At 45.5% G+C, this 27,962-nt stretch overlaps 2 protein-coding genes across 8 annotated transcripts in view; one reads left to right on the plus strand and one right to left on the minus strand.

The window, feature by feature from the left end:
* Positions 1-26,428, minus strand: LOC120057020 (inactive serine/threonine-protein kinase TEX14-like). 6 transcript variants are annotated; one of them, XM_039005372.1, is made up of 31 exons: positions 26,376-26,428; positions 25,773-25,860; positions 25,400-25,573; positions 19,921-20,035; positions 19,618-19,783; positions 19,396-19,541; positions 19,224-19,302; positions 18,865-18,998; positions 18,637-18,750; positions 18,333-18,456; positions 18,057-18,235; positions 17,760-17,908; positions 17,487-17,677; positions 17,245-17,353; positions 16,222-17,153; positions 15,952-16,046; positions 15,568-15,650; positions 14,083-14,343; positions 13,881-13,978; positions 13,658-13,765; positions 9,913-10,018; positions 9,684-9,762; positions 9,121-9,260; positions 7,892-8,040; positions 7,354-7,711; positions 6,803-6,970; positions 6,571-6,679; positions 4,806-4,910; positions 1,669-1,799; positions 1,543-1,588; positions 1-475 (listed from the first exon to the last, which is right to left on the minus strand). In XM_039005372.1, exons 3-31 carry the CDS (start codon positions 25,524-25,526, stop codon positions 406-408), a joined length of 4,671 nt encoding a protein of 1,556 aa, XP_038861300.1. In that variant the 5' UTR covers positions 25,527-25,573; positions 25,773-25,860; positions 26,376-26,428; the 3' UTR covers positions 1-405. The 6 variants fall into 6 exon arrangements, with proteins under 6 accessions (XP_038861300.1, XP_038861299.1, XP_038861298.1 ...); XM_039005371.1 differs by lacking the exon at positions 26,376-26,428 and adding an exon at positions 25,972-26,060; XM_039005370.1 differs by lacking the exon at positions 26,376-26,428 and having other exon boundaries at positions 25,773-26,051.
* rad51c (RAD51 paralog C) overlaps positions 25,343-27,962 on the plus strand; it is a 20,503-nt gene continuing 17,883 nt past the window's right edge. The window contains exons 1-4 of one of the 2 annotated variants that reach the window (XM_039005377.1): positions 25,343-25,465; positions 26,883-27,023; positions 27,249-27,486; positions 27,576-27,733. In XM_039005377.1, the coding sequence (XP_038861305.1) occupies positions 26,906-27,023; positions 27,249-27,486; positions 27,576-27,733 (514 nt within the window). In that variant the 5' untranslated portion in view covers positions 25,343-25,465; positions 26,883-26,905. Of the gene's footprint in view, positions 25,466-26,589; positions 26,736-26,882; positions 27,024-27,248; positions 27,487-27,575; positions 27,734-27,962 lie in introns of those variants that run through there. The other variant, XM_039005376.1, reaches the window with a different exon arrangement.

Raw genomic sequence — 27,962 nt, forward strand, 5'->3', positions numbered from 1 at the left:
TATTTGCTCAATTACGAATTTATTTAAGAGCACAAACACATTAGCATCTTAAGTACAGTGAAGTTGCTTTCCCGAACTATGAAAAACAATTACAAAACGAACAGGAACCTTAAAATGCAGGTGGAAACCATTTACGTTTCTTTAATATTGGTCAAATCTGATCTATTAACAATTTCATTTAACTAAAGCTTCATGTAGAGCACTGCATACAAATGTATGACCTCAACGATCCAAAGGAATTTTTTTTAGAAGGAGAGAATGCATAAGTTATCCAAAGTCCAGCACCAAAGAAAACATTGTCATGCTTAAAGGGTGGTTTTCACCACCAAAAGGATACATTTTAAAATGTAAAATTGTAGAATAAGATGGTGTAGAGAAATAAGACTGTCAGTTACATGTGTTGTCCTACATGTTCTTTCTCACTTGGTTGGGGTCACTTTGGCTTTTGATGGGAGTCTGCTCCAGGACAATAACCCTGCAGGCATAAAGAACCAAGTTAACACTACAGGCTTTAAGCATGCAAGCTCATTAAGATCAACTCTGGTGTAATATGACTGGCTTCTACAAACATACATCCACAGTAAAACAAGTCCTATATTGACATAACCTGAAAGGTGCTGAGCAAGAAAAAAGCCACTGCTCCAAAATCACCATTAAAAAAAGCCAGACTACAGTTTAACTGCACATGGGGGCAAAGATCATACCTTTTGGAGAAATGTCCTCTGGTCTGATGAAAAAAATATAACTGTTTGGCCATAATGACCATTTATGTTTGGAGGAAAAAGGGGGATGCTTGCAAGCCGTAGAACACCATCCCAACCGTGAAGCACGGGGGTGGCAGCATCATGTTGTGGGGGTGCTTTGCTGCAGGAGGGACTGGTGCACTTCACAAAATAGATGGCATCATGAGACAGGAAAATTATGTGGATATATTGAAGCAACATCTCAAGACATCAGTCAGGAAGTTAAAGCTTGGTTGCAAATGGGTCTTCCAAATGGACAATGACCCCAAGCATACTTCCAAAGTTGTGGCAAAATGGCTTAAGGACAACAAAGTCAAGGTATTGGAGTGGCCATCACAAAGCCCTGACCTCAATCCTATAGAAAATGTGGGCAGAACTGGAAAAAAAACGTGCGATCAAGGAGGCCTACAAAGGAGGCCTACAAGTTACACCAGCTCTGTCAGGAGGAATGGGCCAAATTTCACCCAACTTATTGTGGAAGGCTACCCGAAACGTTTGACCCAAGTTAAACAATTTAAAGGCAATGCTACCAAATACTAATTGAGTGTATGTAAACTTCTGACATACTGGGAACGTAATGAAAGAAATAAAAGCTGAAATGAATAGTTCTTTACTATTATTCTGACATTTCACATTCTTAAAATAAAGTGGTGATCCTAACTGACCTAAGACAGAGAATTTTTACTAGGATTAAATGTCAGGAATTGTGAAACTGAGTTTAAATGTATTTGGCTAAGGTGTATGTAAACTTCCGACTTCAACTGTGTGTATATATAAATAAAATAAATAAAAAACACACCTGTGAGGCTGACTCCAGGTCTCATGACTAGCCATCTCTAGCTTTTCTATCAAAACAAAGTTGATTAGAATTTGACATCTTTAGTTTGTCAGTAATTGGGCAGAAAGGGAGGGTGCTTTTATTCACCTGCGACAGGTGCTGGTTCTGTCCAGTCGGTGTCGACCCCCTTCCGTTCTGCCACTTCGGCACGGTCCCCTCCTGGACAACCTGCATCCTCACTCAACTCTCCCTCGACCTGGGGCTCACACACACCCAGTCTGGCCACAGGTGAAGGCATAAACATACCACAACACTTCAAGACAACAATTCACACTTTACTGTAACAAGGGTCAGTTGTGGGTGGACACATCAGGTACCATTTCAGGGCTTCTAGGCCATAGGTTCACAAGGCCATAGTATGAACGAAGCAGGTATATTGGTAATGATCACTTTTTCAGAAGGTTCCATTAGTCACTATTGTAAAAGTATGGGCCCAAGTTGCGACTTAACTAATTAGTAGGGATGCGATGTCGGTGAACATATCAGAATCGGGTGATATTAGCCAAAAATGCCAACATTGGCCCGATGTCTAGTTTAACGCCGATGTTAAAGCTGACGTGCATACCTATAACGTAGGTACATGCCGTAATGACGCCACGTAACATTTGGCGCTACACGTGCAACACAGCATTCCTAACCTAGCCCATAATGTCTGCTGTGTGGATCGAGCAGTCATTTGAACGAGTAAGACATTTTCAGTGAGACAGCTCAAAGGTGAAATCCATTAACTTGGGGCAGCAGGTAGCCTAATGGTTAGAGCGTTGGACTAGTAACTGGAAGGTTGCAAGATCGAATCCCCGAGCTGACAAGGTAAAAATCTGTCGTTCTGCCCATGAACAAGGCAGATAACCCCCTGTTTCTAGGCCATCATTGAAAATAATGTTCTTAACTGACTTGCCTAGTTAAATAAAAAGGTTTAAAAAAAACTCCAAGATAATGGATTCGTTGATTGTCAAGGGCATTCTCTGTCGTGGTTGATGTTGGCTTTCGCCGACTGGTCGAACACGTTGCCCTACGTCATTTGGGTCTTTGCGTGTCAAAGATAGGTCAAATATAGAATGTTGTGTGTTCTGAATTCACACGTGCAAGCCAAGCGCCACCACTACCATCTGTAGCACTGTCAAAGCTGTGCAAACAAGCAAACACCGGCCACGAACAATGTTTATAATACCGCGTTGGTAATAAAGCATTATTTGTTTGGCCGCAACTTCTGGGGTAGCTAGCTTTAGCTTGGTACCTAGCTAGCACCAATACAACCAGCCTGAAAACAATGACCAGTAGAAACTGCAGTCATTTAAAATGTATTCTTAGCAATGATTTAGGAATTAGCTAGGTAGCCACTTGTTCGCCTATTGAAATTCAGTTAATGAAAATAAATAGCCAGCTACTTAACCCTGTTGCCCAAAGCTAATGTTATAAGCAGCCAGCATCTGGCTAGTGAGGCTCGACCGGACCGGGTTATGTGTTGTGAAGATAGCCACAATAAGGATTAGGCAAATAAAATTTAAAATTTGCCACACACATGGTTAGCAGATGTTAATGCGAGTGTTGCGAAATGCTTGCGCTTCTAAACTCAGCGAAAAAAGAAACGTCCCCTTTTCAGAACCCTGTCTTTCAAAGATTATTTGTAAAAATCCAAATAACTTCACAGATCTTCATTGTAAAGGGTTTAAACACTGTACCATTAAACACTGTACCATGCTTGTTCAATGACCCATAAACAATTAATGAACATGCACATGTGGAACGGTCGTTAAGACACTAACAGTTTACAGACGGTAGGCAATTAAGTTTTCATAACTGTGACCTTAAGTCACTAAAGAGGTCTTTCTACTGACTCTGAAAAACACCAAAAGAAAGATGTCTAGGGTCCCTGCTCATCTGCATAGGCATGCTGCAAGAAGGCATGAAGTCTGCAGATGTGGCCAGGGCAATAAATTGCAATGTCCGTACTGTGAGACGCCTAAGACAGCGCTACAGGGAGACAGGACGGACAGCTGATCGTCCTCGCAGTGGCCGACCACGTGTAACACCTGCACAGGATTGGTACATCCGAACATCACACCTGCGGGACAGGTACAGGATGGCAACAGCTGCCCGAGTTACACCAGGAACGCACAATCCCTCCATCAGACTGTCCGCAATAGGCTGAGAGAGGCTGGACTGAGGGCTTGTAGGCCTGTTGTAAGGCAGGTCCTCACCAGACATCACCGGCAACAACGTCGCCTATGGGCACAAACCCACCGTCGCTGGACCAGACAGGACTGGCAAAAAGTGCTCTTCACTGACAAGTTGCGGTTTTGTCTCACCAGGGGTGATGGTCGGATTCGCGTTTATCGTTGAAGGAATGAGCGTTACACCGAGGCCTGTACTCTGGAGCGGGATCGATTTGGAGGTGCAGGGTCCGTCATAGTCTGGGGCGGTGTGTCACAGCATCATCAGACTGCCTGCAATGACAACAAGCTCAATCTCAACGCTGTGCGTTACAGGGAAGACATCCTCCTCCCTCATGTGGTACCCTTCCTGCAGGCTCATCCTGACACGACCCTCCAGCATGACAATGCCACCAGCCATACTGCTTGTTCTGTGCGTGATTTCCTGCAAGACAGGAATGTCAGTGTTCTGCCATGGCCAGCGAAGAGCCCGGATCTCAATCCCATTGAGCACGTCTGGGACCTGTTGGATTAGAGGGTGAGAACTAGGGCCATTCCCCCCCAGAAATGTCCAGGAACTTGCAGGTGCCTTGTTGGAAAAGTGGGGTAACATCTCACGGCAAGAACTGGCAAATCTGGTGCAGTCCATGAGGAGATGCACTGCAGTACTTAATGCAGCTGGTGGCCACACCAGATACTGACTTACTTTTGACCACCCCCCTCCCCCTTTGTTCACATTCAATTTCTGTTAGTCACATGTCTGTGGAACTTGTTCAGTTATGTCTCAGTTGTTGAATCTTATGTTCATACAAATATTTACACGTTATGTCTTCTGAAAATAAACACAGTTGACAGTGAGAGGATGTTTCTTTTTTTTGCTGAGTTTAGATTGCTTAAAAGGCCGCTAACAATTAATATTGGTATCGTTTTTTTGGGGCAAGGAAAATATCGGTATCGGCCAAAAATGTCATATCGGTGCATCACTACTAATTAGTAAACTCTTTTGGACTGACTTCAACTGTGGATATTGGAATAGGTTTTAAGGTTATATGCTAATGGCTGGGCACTCACTGTTGTTTGGGGTGTGCAACCAGACCTGGACTTTTCAGAACCCTGTGACCAGCGGCCCTTTCCACCAACATGCCCTGCAGCACCTCATCCAGAGTAGAGTGAGCTCTGGAGGGAGAGAGAGCGAGCCTGAGTCACATGTGAACTTCACCACTTTAGGGGTACTACTCTTTTAGTATTATCACCAGTCTGGTAATATAGCCAATTAATAAATACGGCAGAAGTAGTGTCCAATACAGTAGTCACCAACCCTGGTCCTGGAGGTTGGGAGTGAATAAACTAAATGTTGGCTGGAACAAAAGCAGGCACAGCTGTGACCCCTGGCCAGAGCTTCAGTGCATTCGGAAAGTATTCAGACCGACTTTTTTCAAATGTTGTTATGTAATAACAGCCTTATTCTAAAATGTATTAAATTGTACACACAATACCCCATAATGACAAGGCAAAAGCAGGTTTTTAGAAAAGTTTATTTTATATACATTTGCAAAATTATCAAATATTCAGTCCCTTTACTCAGTACTTTGTTGAAGCACCTTTGGCAGCGATTACAGCCAAGTCTTCTTCGGTATGACGCTACAAGCTTGGCACAACTGTATTTGGGGAGTTTCTCCCATTCTCTGCAGATCCTCTCAAGCTCTCTCAGGTTGGATGGGGAGTGTCACTGCACAGCTATTTTCAGGTCTCTCCAGGGATGTTCGATCGGGTTCAAGTCCAGGCTCTGGCTGGGCCACAAGAACATTCAGAGACTTGTCCCAAAGCCACTCCTGCGTTGTCTTGGCTGTGTGCTTAGGGTTATTATCCTGTTGGAAGGTGAACTTCACCCCAGTCTGAGGTCCTGAGCCCTCTGGAGCAGGCTTTCATCAAGGCTCTCTCTCTGTACTTTGCTCTGTTCCTATTTCCCTCGATCCTGACTAGTCTCCCAGTCCCTGCTGCTGAAAATCATCCCCACAGCATGATGCTGCCACCACCATGCTTCACTGCAGGGATGGTGCCAGATTTCCTCCAGGCGTGACACTTGGCATTCTGCCAAATAGTTCAATCTTGGTTTCACCAGACCAGAGAATCTTGTTTGTCATGGTCAGAGTCCTTTAGGTGCCTTTTGCCAAACTCCAAGCGGGATGTTGTGCATTTTACTGAGGAGTGGCTTCTGTCTGGCCACTCTACCATAAAGGCCTGATTGGTGGAGTGCTGCAGAGATGGTTGTCCTTCTGGAAGGTTCTCACATCTCCACAGAGGAACTCTGGAGCTCTGTCAGAGTGACCATTGGGTTCTTGGTCACCTCCTTGACCAAGGACCTTCTCCCCCGATTGCTCAGTTTGGCCGAGCAGCCAGCTCTAGAAACAGTATTGGTGGTTCCAAACTTCTTCCATTTAAGAATGATGGAGGCCACTGTGTTCTAGGACCTTCAATGCTGCATACATTTTGGCTTGGTTTTTGCTCTTACATGTACTGTCAACTGTGGGAACAGTTGTATAGACAGTTGTGTGCCTTTCCCAAATCATGTCCAATCAATTGAATTTACCACAGGTGGATTCCAATCAAGTTGTAGAAACATCAAGGATGATCAATGGAAACAGGATTCACCTGAGCGCAACTTCGAGGTATGTTTATTTTTAATACATTTGCAAACATTTCTTAAAACCTTTTCGGGGTATTCTGCATAGATTGAAAACTTTTTTCATTTAATCCATTTTAGATTAAGGCTGTAACGTAACAAAATGTGGAAAGTGTCAAAGGTTCTGAATACACTGTGTTTAGTGAGGCCTACCTGTCAGTCTCCTCCAGTGAATCTGGGCCTCCAGACAGGCCTTTGGCCTGGCTCTGCTGTACAGGTGCTGCAGCTCCCTCTGTGTCTGGACCACAGCCTGAAAGATAATCTGAACAGAGCTAAATTACTTTTGGGTCCATTTCTTACTAGAAATATGTATACTGTTTAGAAATACTGTTTAGAGATACTGTTTTTTATTTTCTTATAATGCTGATGTAATGCAGTGTAGTACCTTCACTGTGTGTGCTGCCGTGGTGAGCTCCTGATGTCTCTGCCTGCTCTGTACTGGCCACAGAACCCTCTTCGCCAGTTAGCACTTGATCATTAATCACCTCTTCATCCTCATGGTCTGTCTCCTCTTCGCCAGGCAACTCTTCCTCATCTGACACAAGTTCATCTTCTGCAGAGACAGGTTTATAACTGAACACAGTCTACCACCAAACATGCATAATACACTGGTCTGGGGTTGACATATTGATCTAATAGTAATATCACGTCAGTCAGTTGAAATGCAGTTACTGACAATAACATTCAACTGATCAGCAACACCTTGCTTAATTGAATCAGGCGAGTTCCCACTGGGCGCAGACGTCAGTTCTGATTTACATTTGGTTGAGTTGTCAACTAACGGGAATTAAACGTGAAATCAAAAAATATCATGACAGTTTCCCACATTGATTTAATGTCATCACAAATTTGGGGGGGGTTGGATTAATATGGATAGAGCTTCTATAAAAGCCTGCACCCGCTCCTCCAGAACTATGTTTGGAGACAACACCTCACCCTCTAAAACAGAGGAGCTAGCATCCAGAGGATCTTCATCCATCAGGTCGACATCCACACCAGCACAGCTACCCTGATCGGACCCTTCCAACTCTTCTTTCCTGTCAGCAGCCAGCGACATCCCTCTCTCCCCTTCGAGATACTCCATGTTCTTCTCCTCTAAACTCTCTCTCTCCTCCAACCTTTCTTGGCTGGTGGTGGGTACGGTGTAGGTAGGGCCCACCCCCTCCTGGCTGGTCCCTGTGGTCTGTCTCTCTCCGGAGCTGGCTGTGGTGAACTCTGACACGCCCACGGGCGTCCCAGTCTCCTCGAGGGAGGAGTCTCTCATCAGGGGTGAGGTCTGTCTGGAGAGGTCTGTCTGCAGATAGAGCAGCCAAAATACATCAACATTTCAGTTACGTTGATATAAGGTAAATAACTAATGGGTAAAACTGCACATCTCCAGGACAAGGGTCGGTGGCCACCGGCGTACTATATATTTCGACAGGTCTGAATAAATAATTGAAACTGGGACTGGGAGAGTGCTGACTATTCTGACCGTGCTGGCTCCCAGGCTGGCAGTGGCGAAGCTCTCGGTGTGGGGGGGCAGGGAGCGGGTGCTGCCCCAGGTGGAGGTGTCCAGCAGGCTGGGCAGAGCGGGGATGGGCTCCCCAGTGACCCCCATGGCTCTGTAGTTGGGCGCAGTCGCTGCACCACACCAAAACAAGTATACCAGTGACATCTTGCTGCAATTCAACTTGTAAAAGTAGTGCTCCTGGTGTTAAACATGCACACTCAAGGAACCAATGCAACGTGTGTGATAAGGGAATTATATGCTTAATGGTAATGACTAAAAATATTCCACCCTGAAACCATATAATTGTATGAAATTTATTAGAATCATAACTATAATCTGATGTGTGTAGTTTGTCAGAATTAGGACTTTTTGTTCCTTTTTAGTATGTAAGTAGGGTGCAAGTGTGAAACAAATGATAAGAGGAGCTATCGACAGACAAGCTGTACTACTATGTTCCTTACAGGACATTCTGTCTCCACCCGTGGAGGGGAGAAACTGTTAGGCTTGCAGAAAATTATGAAACATGTTGCAGATTAAAGAAACAATGTATCTGTGTAGTGGAAAAACACCGACTGCCTGAGCAAGGCGTAGTTTAAAATTTGAACTTGTTTGAGTGTGTTATAAAGACTGTTTGCATTCTTGACTTTAGAACGTTCTCTGAATAAACTGTACTAACCTTTTGCATAAAGCTGAGTCTTTCCCTAATTAGTATACCCATGGTCTTACAAACCTCAGGGATTGGTCAAAGCTATTGATTGATAGTTATTATCATTGGGATTGAAAATTCTCATGACAGTGTGTAAACTGACTGGTAATGTATGTTTGAAATAAAGTTGATTTTGGTTGCATAGGGCCTCGACTATACACCACTGGATATTGTACTACGATTTATGAATTAAAAGCTACTCGCTAGCGAAACTCTAGCTAGCTACATTGACTATGTAAACAATAGCAACTTGTGTAATTAGAGGAACATTTAGTACAACCACTAGCAACAATTTAATGAGTACTTGCGAAAAACTGGACCAAAGCTATTGTACCTAGGCATAATCGATGAATATGGTATAGTAGGGGAAAATAGAATGAAGACACTCTTCCCCTCTGCGTGTAGCAGGTAGAATGCACTTTGTAGCAAACAATGCTGATGGCAAAGCTACGCATATAATGGAGCTTAAATGTAACACTGGTAGCTGGGTGGCGTTGGTTGGTACCTGGGCTGCGTGGGGTGCTGTAGCAGGGCGGAGGCCGTCTGTTCAGGGGGCTGGGTTGCAGTCTCTCCTGGCCCAACCACTCATGGTGCTGGGCGGGTGAGCACGTGATGCTGGAGACATCAGCCAGGTCAGGTAGACCACTATGCATACATACATACATACATACATGATCTGCAGAAATACTCCGTGTGGCACACTGGGCATGATATGTGGACATACTCCCAAAAGGAAGAACTGTTGGTTCTTGACTATATCACACCTCAATCTACATTTGTCAATTAGCAGACGTTCTTCTCCAGAGCAACAGTAGTGAGCATACATTTTTCATACTGGTCCCCCATGTGAATCAAACCTACAAGCGCCATGTTCTACCAACTGAGCTACACAGGACTACAGCCTCACCCTTTCCAGAGCTCCTATACAACATTCCCATCAGGTTCAAGAGGGATTTACAAACCTTAACCATTAATGCACTGAAACTTCTATTAACACACATACGTTACATAATCATATTGTACAGTTGATTCTACCATGGAGCGTCAGTGTGTTGGTGCTGCTCCTACCTGGCCATTGGAAAGGGTGCGTGCTGACTGACAGTGGGGTTTATATCAATCTCATCTGACTCCTGTACAGGCTGATACTCTAGGGAAATGAACACTACATCAGTTTATTATCTGTCCTCATCTACTACTGACTGAATGACCCAGCAGTGAATATGATGGCTTACAAACTGAAATACTGCTCCAACTCTGGTTGAGTGTCAAAACACACACACACACACAGCTATCTTACTCCCGTGTTTGGTCTCCAGCGTCTGCTCCTCTGGTCCAGTCCTACTGTCAGCACCCCTACACACCTCCACTGTCACATCCAGGTCCTCCTCTGAGCTGACAGGGCTCTGACAGGAGTAAACCAACCAGTTAGAGGAAACCAGCAACTACATGCATGACTAACTAATTAGCTAAATAACTAACTACTCCTACGTTATGTTATACCATATACAGTGCCTTCATAAAGTATTCATACCCCTTGACTTATTACAGTGTTATAGCCTGAATTCAAAATAGATTCTCACCCGTCACACACACAATACCCCATAATGACAATGTGAAAACATGTTTAGATTTTTTTTGGCAAATTTATTGAAAATGAAATACAGAAATCTAATTTACGTAAGCATTCACACCCCTTTGCTAGGACACTCCAAATTGAGCTCAGGTGCATCCAATTTACATTGATCATCCTCGACGTAGCTACAACTTGGAGTCCACCTGTGGCCAATTAAATTGTTTGGACATGATATCGAAAGAAACAACTGTTGATATAAGGTCGCACAGTTGACAGTGCATGCCAGAGAAGAAACTCATAATCAAGCAAGAAAACAGAAAATCTATGAATCAGTACCAAGTACAATAGAATACATTACACATCTACACTGAACAAAAATATGAATGTAACATGTAAAGTGTTTGCCCATGTTTCATGAGCTGAAATAAAAAAAATCCCAAAAGATTTCCGTAAAAACAAAAAAAAGCTCATTTCTCAAATTTGTTCATATCCCTGTTAATGAGCATTTCCCATTAGCCAAGATAATCCATCCACCTGACAAGTGTGGCATATCAAGAAGCTGATTAAACAGCATGATCATTACACCGGTGCACCTTGTGCTGGGGACAATAAAAGGCCACTAAAATGTGTAGTTTTGTCACAACACAATGCCCCAGATGTCTCAAATTGAGGGAGCATGCAATTGGCATGCTGACTGCAGGAATGTCCATCAGAGCTGTTGGCAGATAGAGAAATTAACATTCAATTACCATAAGCTGCCTCAAAAGTGGTTTTAGAGAATTTGATAGTATGTCCAACTGGCCTCAACTGCAGACCACAGCAGCCCAGGACCAGGACCAGCAGCCCGGCTTCATATGCGGGATGGTCGAGGGGTATTTCTGTCTGTAATAAAGCCATTTTGTGGGGGAAAACTCATGCTGATTGGCTGGGCCAGGCTCCCCAGTGGGTGTGCCTATGCCCTCCAAGGCACATCCATGGCTGCAACCCTGCCCACTCATGTGAAATCCATAGATTAGGGCCTAATTTATTTCAATTAAATGATTTCCTTATATGAACTGTAACTCAGTAAAATCATTGAAATTGTTGCGTTTATATTTTTGTTCAGTATAGATTATATACAAAAGCGGACAGAGAAATAGCTATATTTTGATTTCACTTATAGAGCAGAAACTATAACATGAAGTCCAAGGCACTGTCTGCAGAGCTCCGAGAGACTTGTGATGAGACATATACACACCAAAAGTATGTGGACACCTGCTTTTCAAACAATCTCATTCCAAAATCATGGGCATTAATATAGAGTTGGTCCCCCCCTTTGCTGCTATAACAGCCTGCACTCTTCTGGGAAGGCTTTCCACTAGATATTGGAACATTGCTGTGGGGCACTTTTTCCATTCAGCCACGAGCATTAATGAGGTCGAGCACTGATATTGGGTGATTAGGCCTGGCAGGAAAGAGCCTTCCCCAAACTGCTGCCACAAAGTTGGATGCACAGAATCATCTAGAATGTCATTGCATGCTGTAGCATTAAGATTTCCCCTTCACTGGAACTAAGGGGCCTAGCCCAAACTATGAAAAACAGCCCCAGACCATTATTCCTCCTCCACCAAACTTTACAGTTGGCACTCTGCATATGGGAAGGTAGTGTTCTCCCGGCATCCACCAAACCCAGATTCGTCCGTCGGACTGCTGGTGGTAAAGCTCGATTCATCACTCCAGAGAATGCGTTTCCACTGCTCCAGAGTCCAATGGCAGCGAGCTTTACACCACATCAGCCAACGCTTGGCATTGCGCATGGTGATCTTAGGCTTGTGTGCGGTTGCTCAGCCATGGAAATCCATTTCATGAAGCTCCTGTCGAACAGTTATTGCGCTGATGTTGCTTCCAAAAGCAGTTTGGAACTCAGTAGTGAGTGTTGCGACCGAGGACAGTCTATTTTTTACACGGTTCAGCGCGCTGCGGTCCCGGTCTGTGAGCTTGTGTGGCCTACCACTTCGCGGCTGAGCCGTTGTGGAAACGTCTAGGAGCAACTTCACAATAACAGCAAGGCAGACATTTGACAAACTGACTAGTTGGAAAGGTGGCGTCCTATGACAGTGCCACATTGAAAGTGCTTCTACACCTACATTGCTTGCTGTTTGGGGATTTAGGCTGGGTTTCTGTACAGCACTTTGTGACATCAGCTGATGTAAGAGCTTTATAAATACATTTGATTGAAAGTCACTGAGCTCTTAAGTACTGGCCATTCTACTGCCAATTTTTGTCTATGGAGATGGCATGGCTGTGTGTTTGATTATATACACATCTGTCAGCAAAAGGTGTGGCTGAAATAGTTGAATCCACTAATGTGAAGGGGTGTCCACACACACATTTGGCCATGTAGTGTATAACAAAAATGTCTACAGTGTTGAAAGTTTCAAAGAGTACAGTGGTCTCCATCATTGGAAAAAATATGGAACTACCCAGACTCTGCCTAGAGCTGGCCGTCCAACCAAACTGAGCAACCGGGCAAGAAGGACCTTGGTCAGGGAGGTGGCAAAGAATCCAATGACCATTCTGACAGAACTACGGAGTTCCTTGGCTGAGATGGGAGAACAGTCTCTCTATAGCACTTCACCAATCTGGGTTTTATGGGAGAGGGGCCAGGTGGAAGCCACTCCTGATAAAAAGGCTCACGACACCACACCTGAAGTTTGCAAAAAGGCACGTGAAAGATTCTTTGGTCTGATGAGACAAATTGTACTATTTGGCCTGAACCAGGCACAGCTCATCACCTGTCTAACACCATCCATACTGTGAACCATGGTGGTGGCAGCATCATACTTTGGGAATATTTTTCAGCGGCAGAGATTGGGAGACTGGTAAGGATAGAGGGAACAATGAATGGAAACAAATACAAGCAAATATTTTATGACAACCTGCTTCAGTGTAAATGAAAGACTGGGGCTAAGATTTACATTCCAACAGGTCAACGACCCTAAGCATATAGCCAAAGCAACGTTGGAATGGCTTCAGAACAAGAATGTGAAAGTCCTTGAGTGGCCCAGCCAAAGCCCAGACTTGAATCCCATTAAAAATCTGTGGAAAAACTTGAAGATTAACTGAACAGCAAGAGGTTGAGAAAATCTGCAAGGAACAATGGGAGAAAATCCCCAAATCCAGATGTGCAAAACTGATACAGACATAGCCAAGACAACTCAAAGCTGTAATGCCAAAGGTGCTTCTACAAAGTATTGACTCAGGGGTGTGAATACTTATGTACCGGTAAATGAAATATTTCTGGATTTCATTTAATACATTTGCAAACATTTCTAAAAACAGGTTTTCACTTTTGTCATTATGGGTAGAACAAAAATCTATTTAATCCATTTTGAATTCAGGCTGTAACAACAAAATGTGGAATAAGTCAAGGGATATGAATGCTTTCTAAAGGCATTGTAACTATTACGTTAACTAAGAACTACTAGACCTGGCTGTCTCTGGATGGGTTGTTCCTCTGCTCTGGGTTGGGGGTGTAGAACATGCTGGAAGGCTCCACAGGAGACTGGGTGTAGTCCGACTCAGAGGTCCCCTCCTCCTGGACACACAAGGTCAAGGGTTTAAGACTGAGTGTGTAACATTTTAACTAATAGAATCTGATGATTATGTTCTCTATGGGGTGCAGAGTTGAGGTTTTGCTTCTCTCATCTAACCTCCCTTTGTCCCGAGCCCTCCCACACCCCACATGTCATATTGAAGGTGCGGTTCACTGTGTGGAAATCTGCATCCTCTTCACTCTCACTCTGGACACCTGTATAGAAAGATGAGATACTGAGACAGTAGATAGATATGATCCTATCCTACTATGCTTCTATGAGCATAAGGACAGTATAGCATGCTTATCAGCTGCATCACCTGCAAAGCTTTTGAAGATCTGCTCCAGCTCAGAGCTGCTTTCGAGGGCCTCAGCTGCAGCTTTCTGTGGCTGTGAGGCAGGGTCTGGAGAGGACCTGTAGCCGTTGTCACTGCGCCCCAGGGGGTCCTGTCTGGGTGGTTCCACCGCTCGCCCAAACCCCTGTCTGTCTTCCATCTCCTCACTGTCACTGCTGGCAGGGGGGCCCACAGCCACCCACAGACGCCCCCGGGTCATCCTGGCCACCAACTCTGACACTTCGCCTATGAGAGGACGAGGAATTTAGAAGGAAGTTGGGGTCAGAACTGTAATAAATGTAAAGATGGTGTTCTGTGAACTGTAACTTGGGTATAATGCATGTACACTGAACACAAATATAAAAAAGCAATTTCAAAGATTTTACAGAGTTAGTTCATATAAGGAAATCAGTTAATTGAAAAAGGACCTAATCTATGGATTTCACCTGACTGGGAATATAGATATGAATCTGTTGGTCATAGATAACTTTTAAAGTTATGGATGTGGATCAGAAAACCATAAAGTATCTGGGGTGACCACCATTTATCGTACACGTGTATTCAGAGCATCCCAACATGCTGGTTCGTGGTGACATGTCTGGTGAGTATGCAGGCCATGAAAGAACTGGGACATTTTCAGCATCCAGGAATTGTGTGCAGGCCCTTGCGACATGGGGCTGTGCACTATCATGCTGAAACATGAGGTGATGGTGGCGGATGAACGGCACAACAATGGGCCTCAGGATCGTCACAGTAGCTCTGGCAATTTGAATGCACATCGATAAATTGCAATTGTGTTAGTTGTCCGTAGCTTATGCCTGCCCATACCATAACCCCACCATGGGGGCACTCTGTTCACAATGTTGACATCAGCAAACCCCTCGCCCACATGACACCATACATGCGGTCTACTCGGTACAGTTGAAACCAGGATTAATTTGTGACGCGTACACTTCTCCAGCGTGCCAGTGGCCATCGAAGGTGAGCATTTTCCCACTTAGTTGGTTACGACGCCGAACTGCAGTCAGGTCAAGGACGACGAGCGGGCAGATGAGCTTCCCTGAGACGGTTTCTGACAGTTTGTGCAGAAATTATTTGGTTGAGCAAACCCAGTTTTACCAGCTGTCCGGGTGGCTGGTCTCAGACGATCCCATAGGTGAAGTAGCCAGATGAAGGTCCTGGGCTGCGTAGAGTGGCCTTTTCTTGTCCCCAGCACAAGGTGCACCTGTGTAATGCGCATGCTGTTTAATCAGCTTCTTGATATGCCACACCTGTCAGGTGGATGGATTATCTTGGCAAAGGAGAAATGCTCACCAACAGGGATGTAAACAAATTTGTGCACAAAATTTGAGAGAAATATGATTTTTGTACGCATGGACAATTTATGGGATCTTATTTCAGCTCATGAAACCAACACATTACATGTTGCGTTTATATTTTTGTTCAGTGTATAATATAGTGAAATCTCACTGGTCCATTTGGCCTTGGCTGGGATCTCAGGCTGTCTGGGACTGTCCTCAAGAGATTCTGTCCCCTCAGAGGAGAGACAGAGCCTGGGATGGGGCAAAAACACACAAACAAAATGTAAAGTGGTGTGTCACCAAATCCTAGTCATTTTTTAAACATAAATTCCACCATTGGAAAATGTTGCTCAAAGGTATACTGTTGTAGCTAATTGTAGGATATTGGTGTTGCAATTATTGTACATTTTGGGTTAGATTTGCACAATTGTCCCCACCATATAGTTTGACTAAATGAGGCCACTGCGAGTTTTATATCCCACACTTATACTTTCTACCGTATGCATATGGATTTAGAGCAGAGAACAGTGCTGCCTTTGCCAGTGTTCCGTACCTGTCAGTGAGTTCCTGTCTGTCCACTGACTGCTGCTTTGTCTCTGCCTGCTGACCTCCTCTCACTGTCCCTCTGGAGCCTCTATCTCTACCTGCCTACCAGACAGACAGCAGTCACAACACAACCTGGGAAGAGCTATAGTTGTGACAAACTGTACTATGGGAATATATTCTTCATCCAATCATGGCACTTTTGTGAGACTCAGAGTTGCAGTTGTGTGTACGCGTGTGTGTGTAACACCAGAGGTTGCAATTTGTGGTGGTGTGCTACCTGCTGCTGCCTTCTGGGGCATATGTTGACAAAGCTGTCCTCCGGAGCTGAGCTATAGTGGCTCATCTCTTCGCCCTCGCTGCCGGTTCCCTCCGAAGTAGTGCACTCCAAAGTAGGGTACTCCTCCGAAGGGCACTCCAGAGTAGTGCACTCCAGATTAGGGTATTCCTCGGGAGGATACTCCCTCTGCCACGCGGCCAGCTCCTCAGCGCTGATCGGCCTGGCCTCTCCTCCCTTCAGTAGCTGGGCCTCCAGTCTCTTGGCCGAGGGGTGGACACCATGTGGTAGGAGGCGGTACTGTGAAGGAGGCCCCACTGCGCGGGACATGTAACTACACACCGACCCAGAGAGAGTGGAGGAGAGGGAGGTGGAGGCTGAGGAGGAGATGTGGGGGGTCTGAGCATCTTTTCCCTCTGCCCCTCTGTCCACCTCGTCGACCGCCCCCCGTGCCTGTTGCCGTCGACAACGGCCTGTTTCCACGGCGGCCAGGTTGCACTCGGACTGCTGCAACAGTACTTGGGAGACCTTGAGGTTGAGGACGATGGAGCTGATGTGCTCCGAGAGCTTTCCGGACACTGGGCACTCTGGCTGAACAGCCCTCTCCTTCATAATTGTCCGCTCCTCTTCTTCCTCCTCTGTTACAGTGCTGGAGTCAGACTCTTCTTCTTGGGTGATGTAGGGTTCCGATGGCACAACAGAGCACAGGCGCCAGTCATCCAGGGGCAGGATGTCCCTAAAAGAGATGTCACGGTGGAATATGGGCTGTTCAGAGTCTGTCGTCATCTCTCCTTCTCCCCTCTCTGTCTCGTTCTCTCTGTCCAGCAGTTTGTCCAGTTCGTTGAGCTGGTCCTGGATCTCCCTGTCCACTGTAGTGTCCATGGAACTGCCTAAAGAACCTTCCTGTGGGTCAGTGTAGGCGGTAGGCCTGAGGTCTGAGAAAGAGGGGAAAAGACATGGATAAAACCCTTTAAAAAATATATATTGTTCAGGGTGTTTTGTATGTGCTGTGTTTACCACCAGCACCTGCAGGCTCCTTGACTGGGGCGGACTCTGGACTCCAGCCTGCAGGCCTAAACCCTCCTCCTACGTCTGTGTACAGCCCACTCCTTCTTCCCCCTACTTGGGACATTTCCTACCACACACACACACACATACCAGGATCACCACAGAGGTCATAATAACAAATCCATAATGTGAGGCTGCTGCCACTATTACGACACCAACCATTGCTTATGTTGGCGGAGTGCCTAGGCTGCAGTCTATACCTTCATGTCTTGGCGCAGTGTGTAGCGCAAGTCCTGCAGGCTGTGTGTACGGTCCTCAGGGCGGGGCTGCAGACCCACCCTGACCAGGGCGTAGTAAGGCTGGGGCACACTTGAATCTGTAGCCAGGGCCTGGCCTGACTCAACAGTCTGCCTGATCCAACGAGGGTCCACCGGGCCCCACGGCACTGAGTCTACGGTAGAACACACACACCCCAAAGTCACACACATGCAAATATTCACACTGCTGCAGTGGACAACAGACGGAGTAGCTACCTGTATAGAGCTCCTGGATGAGGGCACACAGGCTGTAGAGGTCAGCCTTCCCTGTGCAGGGTCTCTGTCTGATCACCTCAGGGGCGGCCCAGTTGTACAGGCCTGGGGGCAGGGGCAGGTGAGCCGAGGGTCTGCAGTGACTATTGTCACTGGGAGAAGAACAGCACATACAGACCAATATTTATTACTTACCACCCTTATGGAATGTTCAGTATTTCATTGCAGGCGCATGGACTACAACAAAAGTTGTACAGGAAAAAGAAAGACCTAGTAGTGCAAGCTTCCTTTTCTTCCTACCTGGGCACCATGAAGCCGAGGCCAGAGAGTTTGGCCACGCCAGGGTGTGTGAGGAGGATGCTGTGGGAGGAGAGCGCTCGCAACACAAGGGCCCGACCGTGCAGGTAGAGCAGAGCTTCACACACCTGCAGCACCACCAACAGCATGGTCTCAGCACGCAGCACTGGAAACTCAGCACGCTGGTGAGGTGCACAAATACATTTGTAAATTGAATGAATGTGTAAGTACAAAACACGGATAAATGTTGAAAGTGTGTGTATGTGTGGTGGGGATTACCCTCTGGTGCAGCAAGTTGTGCAGAGAGCCCACGTGGACCCGCTCAAACACCAGACGGACCCTCAGCAGGTCACTGGACATGCTCACTGCCATCAGCTGCAGCAGGTAGGGATGGAACAGCTGGCTACAAACAGACAGTCACAGCAGTTACTGGGTTATGCTGTATATCCATAGACAGCATCAATAGCACTGAAATGACAGGTGTACTTTATGTTAAAGACTTATTTGGAGAAACACTTGAGAACTCAACGCAGCAGTCATTTAAGTTGTTTAAAGACTTCAAAGAGTGTCATCGTCTTCTCACTTGCAGTACTCCAGCTCAATGAGCATCAGGTCAAGGTAGGCCTCTTGGCTGCCCCCTTGTGGAGAGATGGACTGCAGCTCCTTCACAGTGATCCTGCAGCCCTTCCAGCTGTAACTGACAGATGGAACAACCAGCTTAAAGGAAAAAACATCTAAGTCTGTAGCTTCTTATTTGAAGCAATCCCATAGGAGTTATATAAGACGTGGTTCCAGTCCTCAGTAGTCTTACTTGGTCATGGTAATGAAGGCGCCACAGGAGAAGGAGAGGAGGGGTTCGTCGTCCGCCTGCCCTAACTCACTGTCCCCAATCACAGGCAGGGAGGCCAGAAGGCCCAACGCATATCCCGGCTTATCTATACACAACTGAGCACAGCAAGAAAACAGTCACTCACTCTCATCCAGACACAAAATACTGCCATTCCAAAATATACCACACTATATGCAATTTATCAGACGCTTTTATCCAAATAAACTCATACTTACATACATACATATAGTATAATGATAAAGGGACAAATCCTAATATGACGTGGGCACATGATGCAACTTATTTTGGTTTTCATCAACTTCACCGTTTTAGGCAAATACCTTTCCAAAGCCAAAACATTGAACTGTGTCACAGGCAGAGGACTTGGTAATCTTTCTGTTGAGGTGCAGGTCAGAGCCACTACAACATGGGAGAAATGTTAACATACAGATTTTAAGAAAACAAACCCCCCAAAAATGGGCAGTATTAATGTAGGATCCCCCGGCTACTCACCCGGACTTGAGGAGCTCCAGTAGAGATGGGGAGCGCAGCAGAGTCTTGGAAGATGTGGAGGTGGGGGTCCGGCGCAGCTCCCTGGGCTGGGGCAACTGAGACAGGCTGTGCATGTGGGTCACACAGCTCTTCAGGAACTTAAGCATCTTGATGACAGAGAGGGAGTGAGAGATTAGTAGTGTATACAGCATGTATCTGATCATTGTATCTGTGAGCACCAACCCTGGCGCTGTGCTCCTGAGCCCCAGCCTCGGCCCAGTCTTGGGGGCTCCTGCCTTTGTGGTCGTGGAGCCTTAGGTCCCCCCCTGCGTCTAGCAGGCCGCTCAGCAGCCAGGGGTTACAGGCGAACACGGCAGCGTGGACGGGGGTGCTCCTGTCCTCACAGCGACTACACAGGAAAATAGGTCACTCACAGTATGGTGTCACAAAACATGCTGCACTAAAAGGCTTACACATCTTCGAAGTATTTATTTTATGTCTAAAAAGAGAGGAGACATGAGTGTGTGAATGACTTGTCAATCTTACTGGTTGGGGTCAGCTCCAAATTGCAGAAGCAGCTCAGTGACACTTGCCAGGCCCAGGAGCGATGCACAGAACAGAGGTGTCTGGCCCAAGTGATTGACACAGTCCACATCCACACCTATAGCACAGCATCAGAACAGCTTTCAATTCATAAGGTAGCCATTTAGTCACAACTGTCAAGCTCACTGGGTAGGTGCTAGTAGGTAGTGTTCATATGAACCAGAATCTGGCTTTACAGAAGAAGTCAGAGGGGTTGGGTTAAATGCGGAAGACATTTCAGTTGTACAACTGACTAGGCATCCCCTTTCCGCAGCCATTGAACTTGTCATTTACCAGCTTAATAATGTCAAGATAATTTCATAATTTGTGAGTAACGAATGCATGAGTAGCAACTATCATAATTTACTGCCATCACAGCCAGTATGTACTTACAAAAAAGTTCTAAATAAGAATGTACAATCCACTGAAAAAAAATGCCTATTGTGCACCTCCAATGTAAATCGCTCACATCATTGATCCCGGATAGCACTAACCTTACTGCCATGCACAGGTCGGAACTATACAACACATCAATACATTGAACGTGCCATAGAGGCATTTTTCTCTGTTTCATGTAACTTTATTTAAACCTTTTTTGGAAGTACACATCGGCCGTGACGGCAGTAAATGACAATAGTTGCTAATTGAATGTCCATATTTTGTGAGTAACAAACATGTGGACATTATTAAGCTTTAAAACCTGCTGAATGGCAAATTGAAGGCTGCTTCCTGGGCTTATTTATTTATTTAACTAGGTAGGCCAGTTGAGAACAAGTTCTCATTTACAACTGCGGCCTGGCCAAGATAAAGCAAAGTAGTGCGACAAAAACACAGAGTTACACATGGGATAAACAAACGTACAGTCAATAACACAATAGAAAAATCTATGTACAGTGTGTGCAAATGTAGAAGAGTAGGGAGGTAAGGCAATAAATAGGCCATAGTGGCAAAATAATTACAATTTAGCATTAACACTGGCATGATAGATGTGCAGATGATGATGATGTGCAAGTAGAGATACTGGGGTGCAAAAGATGAAAAAAATAAATATGGGATGAGGTAGTTGGGTGTGCTATTTACAGATGTGCTGTGTACAGGTACAGTGATCAGTAAGCTACTCTGACAGCTGATGCTTAAAGTTAGTGAGGGAGATATGGGTCTCCAGCTTCAGTGATTTTTGCAATTCGTTCCAGTCATTGGCAGCAGAGAATTGGAAGGAAAGGCAGCCAAAGGAGGTGTTATCTTTGGGGACGTCCAGTGAAATATACCTGCTGGAGCGTGTGCTACGGGTGGGTGTTGCTATGGTGACCAGTGAGTTGAGATAAGGTGGGGCTTTACCTAGCAGAGACTTATAGATGACCTGGAGCCAGTGGGTTTGGCGACGAATATGTAGCAAGGTCCAGCCAACGAGAGCATACAGGTTGCAGTGGTGGGTGGTATATGGGGCTTTGGTGACAAAACGGATGGCACTGTGATAGACTGCATCCAGTTTGCGGAGTAGAGTGTTGGAGGCTATATTGTAAATGACATCGCCGAAGTCAAGGATCGGTAGGATAGTCAGTTTTACGAGGGTATGTTTAGCAGCATGAGTGAAGGAGGCTTTGTTGGGAGATAGAAAGCCGATTCTGGATTTAACTTTGGATTGGAGATGCTTAATGTGAGTCTGGAAGGAGAGTTTACAGTCTAACCAGACACCTAGGTATTTGTAGTTGTCCACATATTCTAAGTCAGAACCGTCCAGAGTAGTGATGTTGGACGGGCGGGCAGGTGCAGGCAGCGATCGGTTGAAGAGCATGCATTTAGTTTTACTTGTATTTAAGAGCAATTGGAGGCCACGGAAGGAGAGTTGTATGGTATTGAAGCTTGTCTGGAGGGTTGTTAACACAGTGTCCAAAGAAGGGCCAGATGTATACAGAATGGTGTCGTCTGCGTAGAGGTGGATCAGAGAATCACCAGCAGCAAGAGCGACATCATTGATATATACAGAGAAAAGAGTCGGCCCGAGAATTGAAGCCTGTGGCACCCCCATAGAGACTGCCAGAGGTACGGACAACAGGCCCTCCGATTTGACACACTGAACTATCAGAGAAGTAGTTGGTGAACCAGGCGAGGCAGTCATTTGAGAAACCAAGGCTATCGAGTCTGCCGATAAGAATGCGGTGATTGGCGATTGTCTAGCCCGGCTGATTTGTAGGGGTCCAGATTTTGCAGCTCTTTCAGAACATCAGCTATCTGGATTTGGGTAAAGGAGAAATGGTGGGGGCTTTGGTGGGTTGCTGTGGAGGGTGCCGGGCAGTTGACCGGGGTAGGGGTAGCCAGGTGGAAAGCATGGCCAGCCGTAGAGAAATGCTTATTGAAATTCTCAATTATAGTGGATTTATCAGTGGTGACAGTGTTTCCTAACCTCAGAGCAGTGGGCAGCTGGGAGGAGGTGCTCTTATTCTCCATGGACTTTATAGTGTCCCAGAACGTTTTTGAGTTAGTACTACAGGATGCAAATTTCTGTTTGAAAAAGCTAGCCTTGGCTTTCCTAACTGCCTGTGTATATTTGTTCCTAACTTTCCTGAAAAGTTGCATATCACGGGGGCTATTCGATGCTAATGCAGAACGCCACAGGATGTTTTTGTGCTGGTCAAGGGCAGACAGGTCTGGAGTGAACCAAGGACTATATCTATTCCTAGTTCTAAATTTTGGGGCATGCTTATTTAAGATGATGAGGAAGGAACTTTTAAAGAATAGCCAGGCATCATCTAATGACGGGATGAGGTCAATGTCATTCCAGGATACCCCAGCCAGGTCAATTAGAAAGGCCTGCTCGCTGAAGTGTTTTAGGGAGCGTTTGACAGTGATGAGGGGTGGTTGTTTGGTCGCAGATCCATTACGGATGCAGGCAATGAGGCAGTGATCGCTGAGATCTTGATTGAAAACAGCAGAGGTGTATTTGGAGGGCGAGTTAGTTAGGATGACATCTATGAAGTTGCCTGTGTTTACAGATTTGGAGTTGTACCTGGTAGGTTCATTGATCATTTGTGTGAGATTGAGGGAATCAAGCATGGATGGTAGGATGGCCGGGTTGTTAAGCATGTCCCAGTTTAGGTCACCTAGTAGCACGAGCTCAGAAGATAGATGGGGGGCAATCAATTCACATATGGTATCGAGGGCACAGCTGTGGGCAGAGGTAGGTCTATAGCAAGCGGCTACAGTGAGAGACTTGTTTCTGGAAAGGTGAATTTTTAGAAGTAGAAGCTCGAATTGTTTGGGTAGACTTGGATAGTAATACAGAACTCTGCAGGCTATCTTTGCAGTAGATTGCAACAACGCCCCCTTTGGCAGTTCTATCTTGGCGGAAAATGTTGTAGTTAGCGATGGAGATTAAGGTTTTTGGTGGTTTTCCTGAGCCAGGATTCAGATACGACATCCGGGTTGGCAGAGTGTGCTAAAGCAGTGAGTAAAACAAACTTAGGGAGTAGGCTTCTAATGTTAACATGCATGAAACCAAGGCTTTTACGGTTACAGAAGTCAACAAATGAGAGCACCTGGGGAGTAGAGCTAGGCACTGCAGGACCTGGATTAACCTCTACATCACCAGAGGAGAAGTAGGATAAGGGTACGGCTAAATGTTATACGAACTGGCCGTCTAGCACGTTCGGAACAGAGAGTAAAAGGAGCAGGTTTCTGGGCACGATAGCATAGATTCAAGGCATAGTGTACAGACAAAGGTAAGGTAGGATGTGAGTACATCTAGGCATTGAGTAATGATGAGAGATATAGTCTCGTTTAAACCAGGTGATGTCATCGCATATGTAGGAGGTGGAACAACATGGTTGGTTAAGGCATATTGAGCAGGACTAGAGGCTCTACAGTGAAATAAGCCAGTAATCACTAACCAGGACAGTAATGAACGAGGCATATTGATATTAGAGAGAGGCATGCGTAGCCAAGTGAACATATGGGTCCAGTGAGTGGCTGGGCTGACTGGGAACACGGCGATTCAGACAGTTAGCAGGCCGATGCTAACACGCTAACAGTTAGTAGGCCGGGGCTAAACAAGATAGCAGTTAGCAGACCGGGTTAGCAAGCAAGCAGTTAGCAGACAGGGTTAGCAAGCAAGCAGACCGTGGCAGGCAAGCTAGCAGTTAGTAGACCGGGGCTGGCAAGTTAGCCTTTGGGGGATGTCGCGATGGGGGTAAGTCTGTTTTTGCCTCTGTGCGGTGACGTTGATAGACCAGTCGTGGAGTTAGTAGGGTTCCAAGTAGCTCTAGGTAGCTAGCAGGCCAGGAGAATGGGCTTTCAGCGGGCGTCGCTCCTGAGGGGCCTGTTGGAATCCTCAGGCAGATTATGTCGGTATTCCAGTCGTAGAGGATCGGTGGGGTTCCGTGCCCCGTACCGGCAGTAGAAGGGGTCCGGATATTGTAGCCAAGGAGTGGGCTTCGGTGGTAGCACAGGAGCCCTGGCCGGGCTAGCTTCAGGCTAATTGGTGCTTGCTCCGAGATGGAAACGCTAGCCAGGAGTGGACACCCGGGATTGCAGTTAGCTAGTTGTGAGGATCCAGATGAAAATGTTCAGAGTTTGCGGTAGGAATCCGAGGATATGGAGAAATAGGTCCTTTATGCTCTGGTTTGAGTCACGTTGTTCAAACTGGCGAGAGCTTTCCGAGCTAAAGCTTAGCTGATGACCGCTAGCAATGGTTTGCTAACTGATAGCTGGTAGGTAATTAGTTGGCTAGCTTCAGTTGAGGGATTCCAGATCTGAAGTAAATAGAAATACTTTAGAAAAAAGCAGATCCACTCCACATAGGCGGGTTGCAGGAGAGTATTTAGAAGTTGAGGTGTAGGAACATATTTTTAAAAGATATCCGAAGAAAAGGATGTAAAAATATATATATACACAAGGGACACGACAGGACAAAAGACGTCTGACTGAACCAAGGGTTCACCCCAGACTGTTCTTAGTTCTACATTTTTTGAATGGGGCATTCTTATTTAAGATGGTGAGGAAAGCACTTTTAAAGAGCAACCAGGCATCCTCTGACAGAAGGAGGTCAATAACCTTCCAGGATACCCAGGCCAGGTCGAATAGAAAGGCCTGCTCGCTGAAGTGTTTAAGGAGCGTTTGACAGTGATGAGGGGTGGTCGTTTAACCGTGGACCCATTACTTGACGCAGGCAATGCGGCAGTGATCGCTGAGATCCTGGTTGAAGACAGCAGCGATGTATTTAGAGGGCAGGTTGGTCAGGATGATATCTATGAGGGTGCCCGTGTTTACAGATTTAGGGTTGTACGTGGTAGGTTCTTTGATAATTTGTGCTTAAAGGATATTCGCCATGTCAACGTCTCCTAACTAAAGCCAGATTCTGGTTCAGGGATCATCCATATAACGTTAGTCTATGGTAGGGATGAAAAATGCTTACTCATGCAACATTACTGTTGTGTTGTAGTTTTACCTTTCTTGAGCAGCTTCTCCATCTTGTGCAGATTCTTCTCCAGGGTGTACCTATGCAACTGAGCAGGTAGGCCTCCATTCTTCACGATCCCCAATCGCACTGGGCAGGGAACAGGCAAAGCAGCCATCCTGTTCCATTCACTGCCACGGAGTTCCAACTACCAACGGGGGGTCCCTGCAGTAAAAACTGCCGAATGTCAGTTAGTTGACTAGCAAGCTAGCTAACACATTAGCCGTCTAACTAGCTAATTAACGACCAATGACAACCAGTTAACCAACTATGGGTTCGTCGATATATTTAGTAGTTGAAATTGTTAAGTTTAAGGTGTTTAGTATGAAATTAATATAAACTTAATTAGCGAAAAGTACTTTACCGAATTCGTAGTAACTAGTTAGCTGATCATCAGACTAAGCACGAGCGTCGAATCTCTCACAGTAAATTAAGCATCACGAGCCGACCAACTAAAAAATAATTTAGGGAACAAAAAGATTGTTAACTTTACGGAAAAGTCGAAATGCCATAATAGAAAAGCAGATCACAAGCATATGACACGTATCTGTTAGTTTAGCTACCACAAGAGCCTTGAATGTTTACATATGGTGGTCCTTAGTGCCAAGAAGACGGGTTACTACAGGGTTTCCCAAACTCAGTGCACGTTTTGGTTTTTGCCCTATTACGACACAGCTGATTCAAATAATCAACTACCGGTAATCATCTAGTTTTGATCATTTGAATCAGCTGTGTACAGTAGTAGCGTTTGGGTAGAAAACAAAACGTTCACCGCTTGGGTTCCCGAGGACAGAGTTTGGAAAGCTGGTTTAAAGGCAACCAACCAGATTTGTGGAAACTATTTTACAGATATGTCAATGATTGCTATTTTCATGATTGCTTTGCAGCGTTACAGTTAAGTAAATTAATGTTTTTGAAGTGAAGGCAGCCAATTACAATGTGTCAAATGTACTGTGCTTATTCTTACATCTCCTTCTATGGTATATTGGCGATCGCACAATTTAATCTGCGTTCCTCCACCTACTGTGATGGAAACAGGATTCCCACAAATGGAACAAAATACCCACATTTAAATATGTAAACGAAATCAAAAAACTTTTCTGTTAAAAAATAAATAAAACAGTTCTTACATTTATTTTCCTTGGTTGTGGGTTTACAGTAATTGACAACACGGTGTAACGTAATGACGTGTGTGGATGGGTGGCGCTAGTAAACACATTTTGGAGGGATTCATGAAAATGGCTCCAGCTATGTACTTGGAAATTGGTTTCCTCATCGCTAGCTAGCAGCTAACTCCAGCAGAAGTAAAACTTGGCTTGCTGAGGAGGTAAGAGGAAAAAATAGTTAAATTAAACTATTTTCGGAGCTACGCATTTACATGGAGGAGTTAGAAACGGGTTTAATGTATCAAACAAAGGAACGCCAAGTGGCTTGCTAGCTTTTGAAGTTGTCTGCCTGTGTCAATTTCATTCAGGTCGCTGAAACGATAAGCGAAAGATGCAGAGGGAGGTGTCGAGCTACGCCATTGCGCCGTCTGTCAAAGTGAAACTCCTCAATGCTGGGTTTCTTTCTGCTGCAGACCTGTGTGACTTGCGACCTCTCCAACTCAGCAAAGGTAGCCAACCAGTCACTGTTATTGATGTTGTCATTACAGTAGTAGGTTATAATACAGTTACAGGCCATATACCGGGTGAAATGCATTACACCTAAACAACCCATATGTATTATTGCCAATATGTGGTACCTGCTAACTTTATTTTACAATGCCTCTCACAGTCCATTATATTTCTACCCTTCAAGCTTGTCCTCTTCATCAACCTCTCCATCCCTGTTATTGTAGAGGCCTGCATCTCCCAGGAGGAGGCAGTAGAGGTGCTGCAGGCTGTGAGGTGTGAGCTTGGCCAGGAGAGGGCAGCAGCAGGCAGGCTGACAGCCCTGGAGCTTCTGGGGAGAGAGCAGGAGCTGGGCACTATAGTCACTTTCTGCTCAGCACTGGATATGGCCCTGGGAGGGGGCATGCCAGTTGGAAAGACCACTGAGGTCTGCGGGGCGCCTGGGGTGGGAAAGACCCAGCTCTGGTAAGCACTGGTACCTCTGTGTGGAAGAGTTACTCAACTTACTCATCTGTTATATTGTAGTAATAGCACAATAACTTTGTGTCCCTCAGTATCCAGTTGTCAGTAGATGTGCAGATCCCTGTGTGTTTTGGGGGGTTGGGAGGCAAGTCTCTGTACATAGACACAGAGGGCAGCTTCCTGGTCCAGAGGGCTGTGGACCTAGCGCAGGCAGCTGTGGAGCACTGTGGGCTTCTAGCAGAGGATTCAGGTAACTTAAGTAGGACAGAATAAAAACAATCACCCATGTAGGACTACTTATAACTGATTTGTGAAGCATCTATTTAGTGCTTATAAAGACTTCAAAACATTGAATGCATTTATTACATCGGTATCGCTATGTTGTCATACACATGTAAAATGTATACTAGTCTATGAAGAAAAGGGTTTACTGATGAGATAGTATTTTGTAAATGCTCACATTGTGATCAACAGTACTG

This window comes from Salvelinus namaycush, chromosome 12 (assembly GCF_016432855.1).
Source record: "Salvelinus namaycush isolate Seneca chromosome 12, SaNama_1.0, whole genome shotgun sequence".
NCBI lineage: Eukaryota > Metazoa > Chordata > Actinopteri > Salmoniformes > Salmonidae > Salvelinus > Salvelinus namaycush.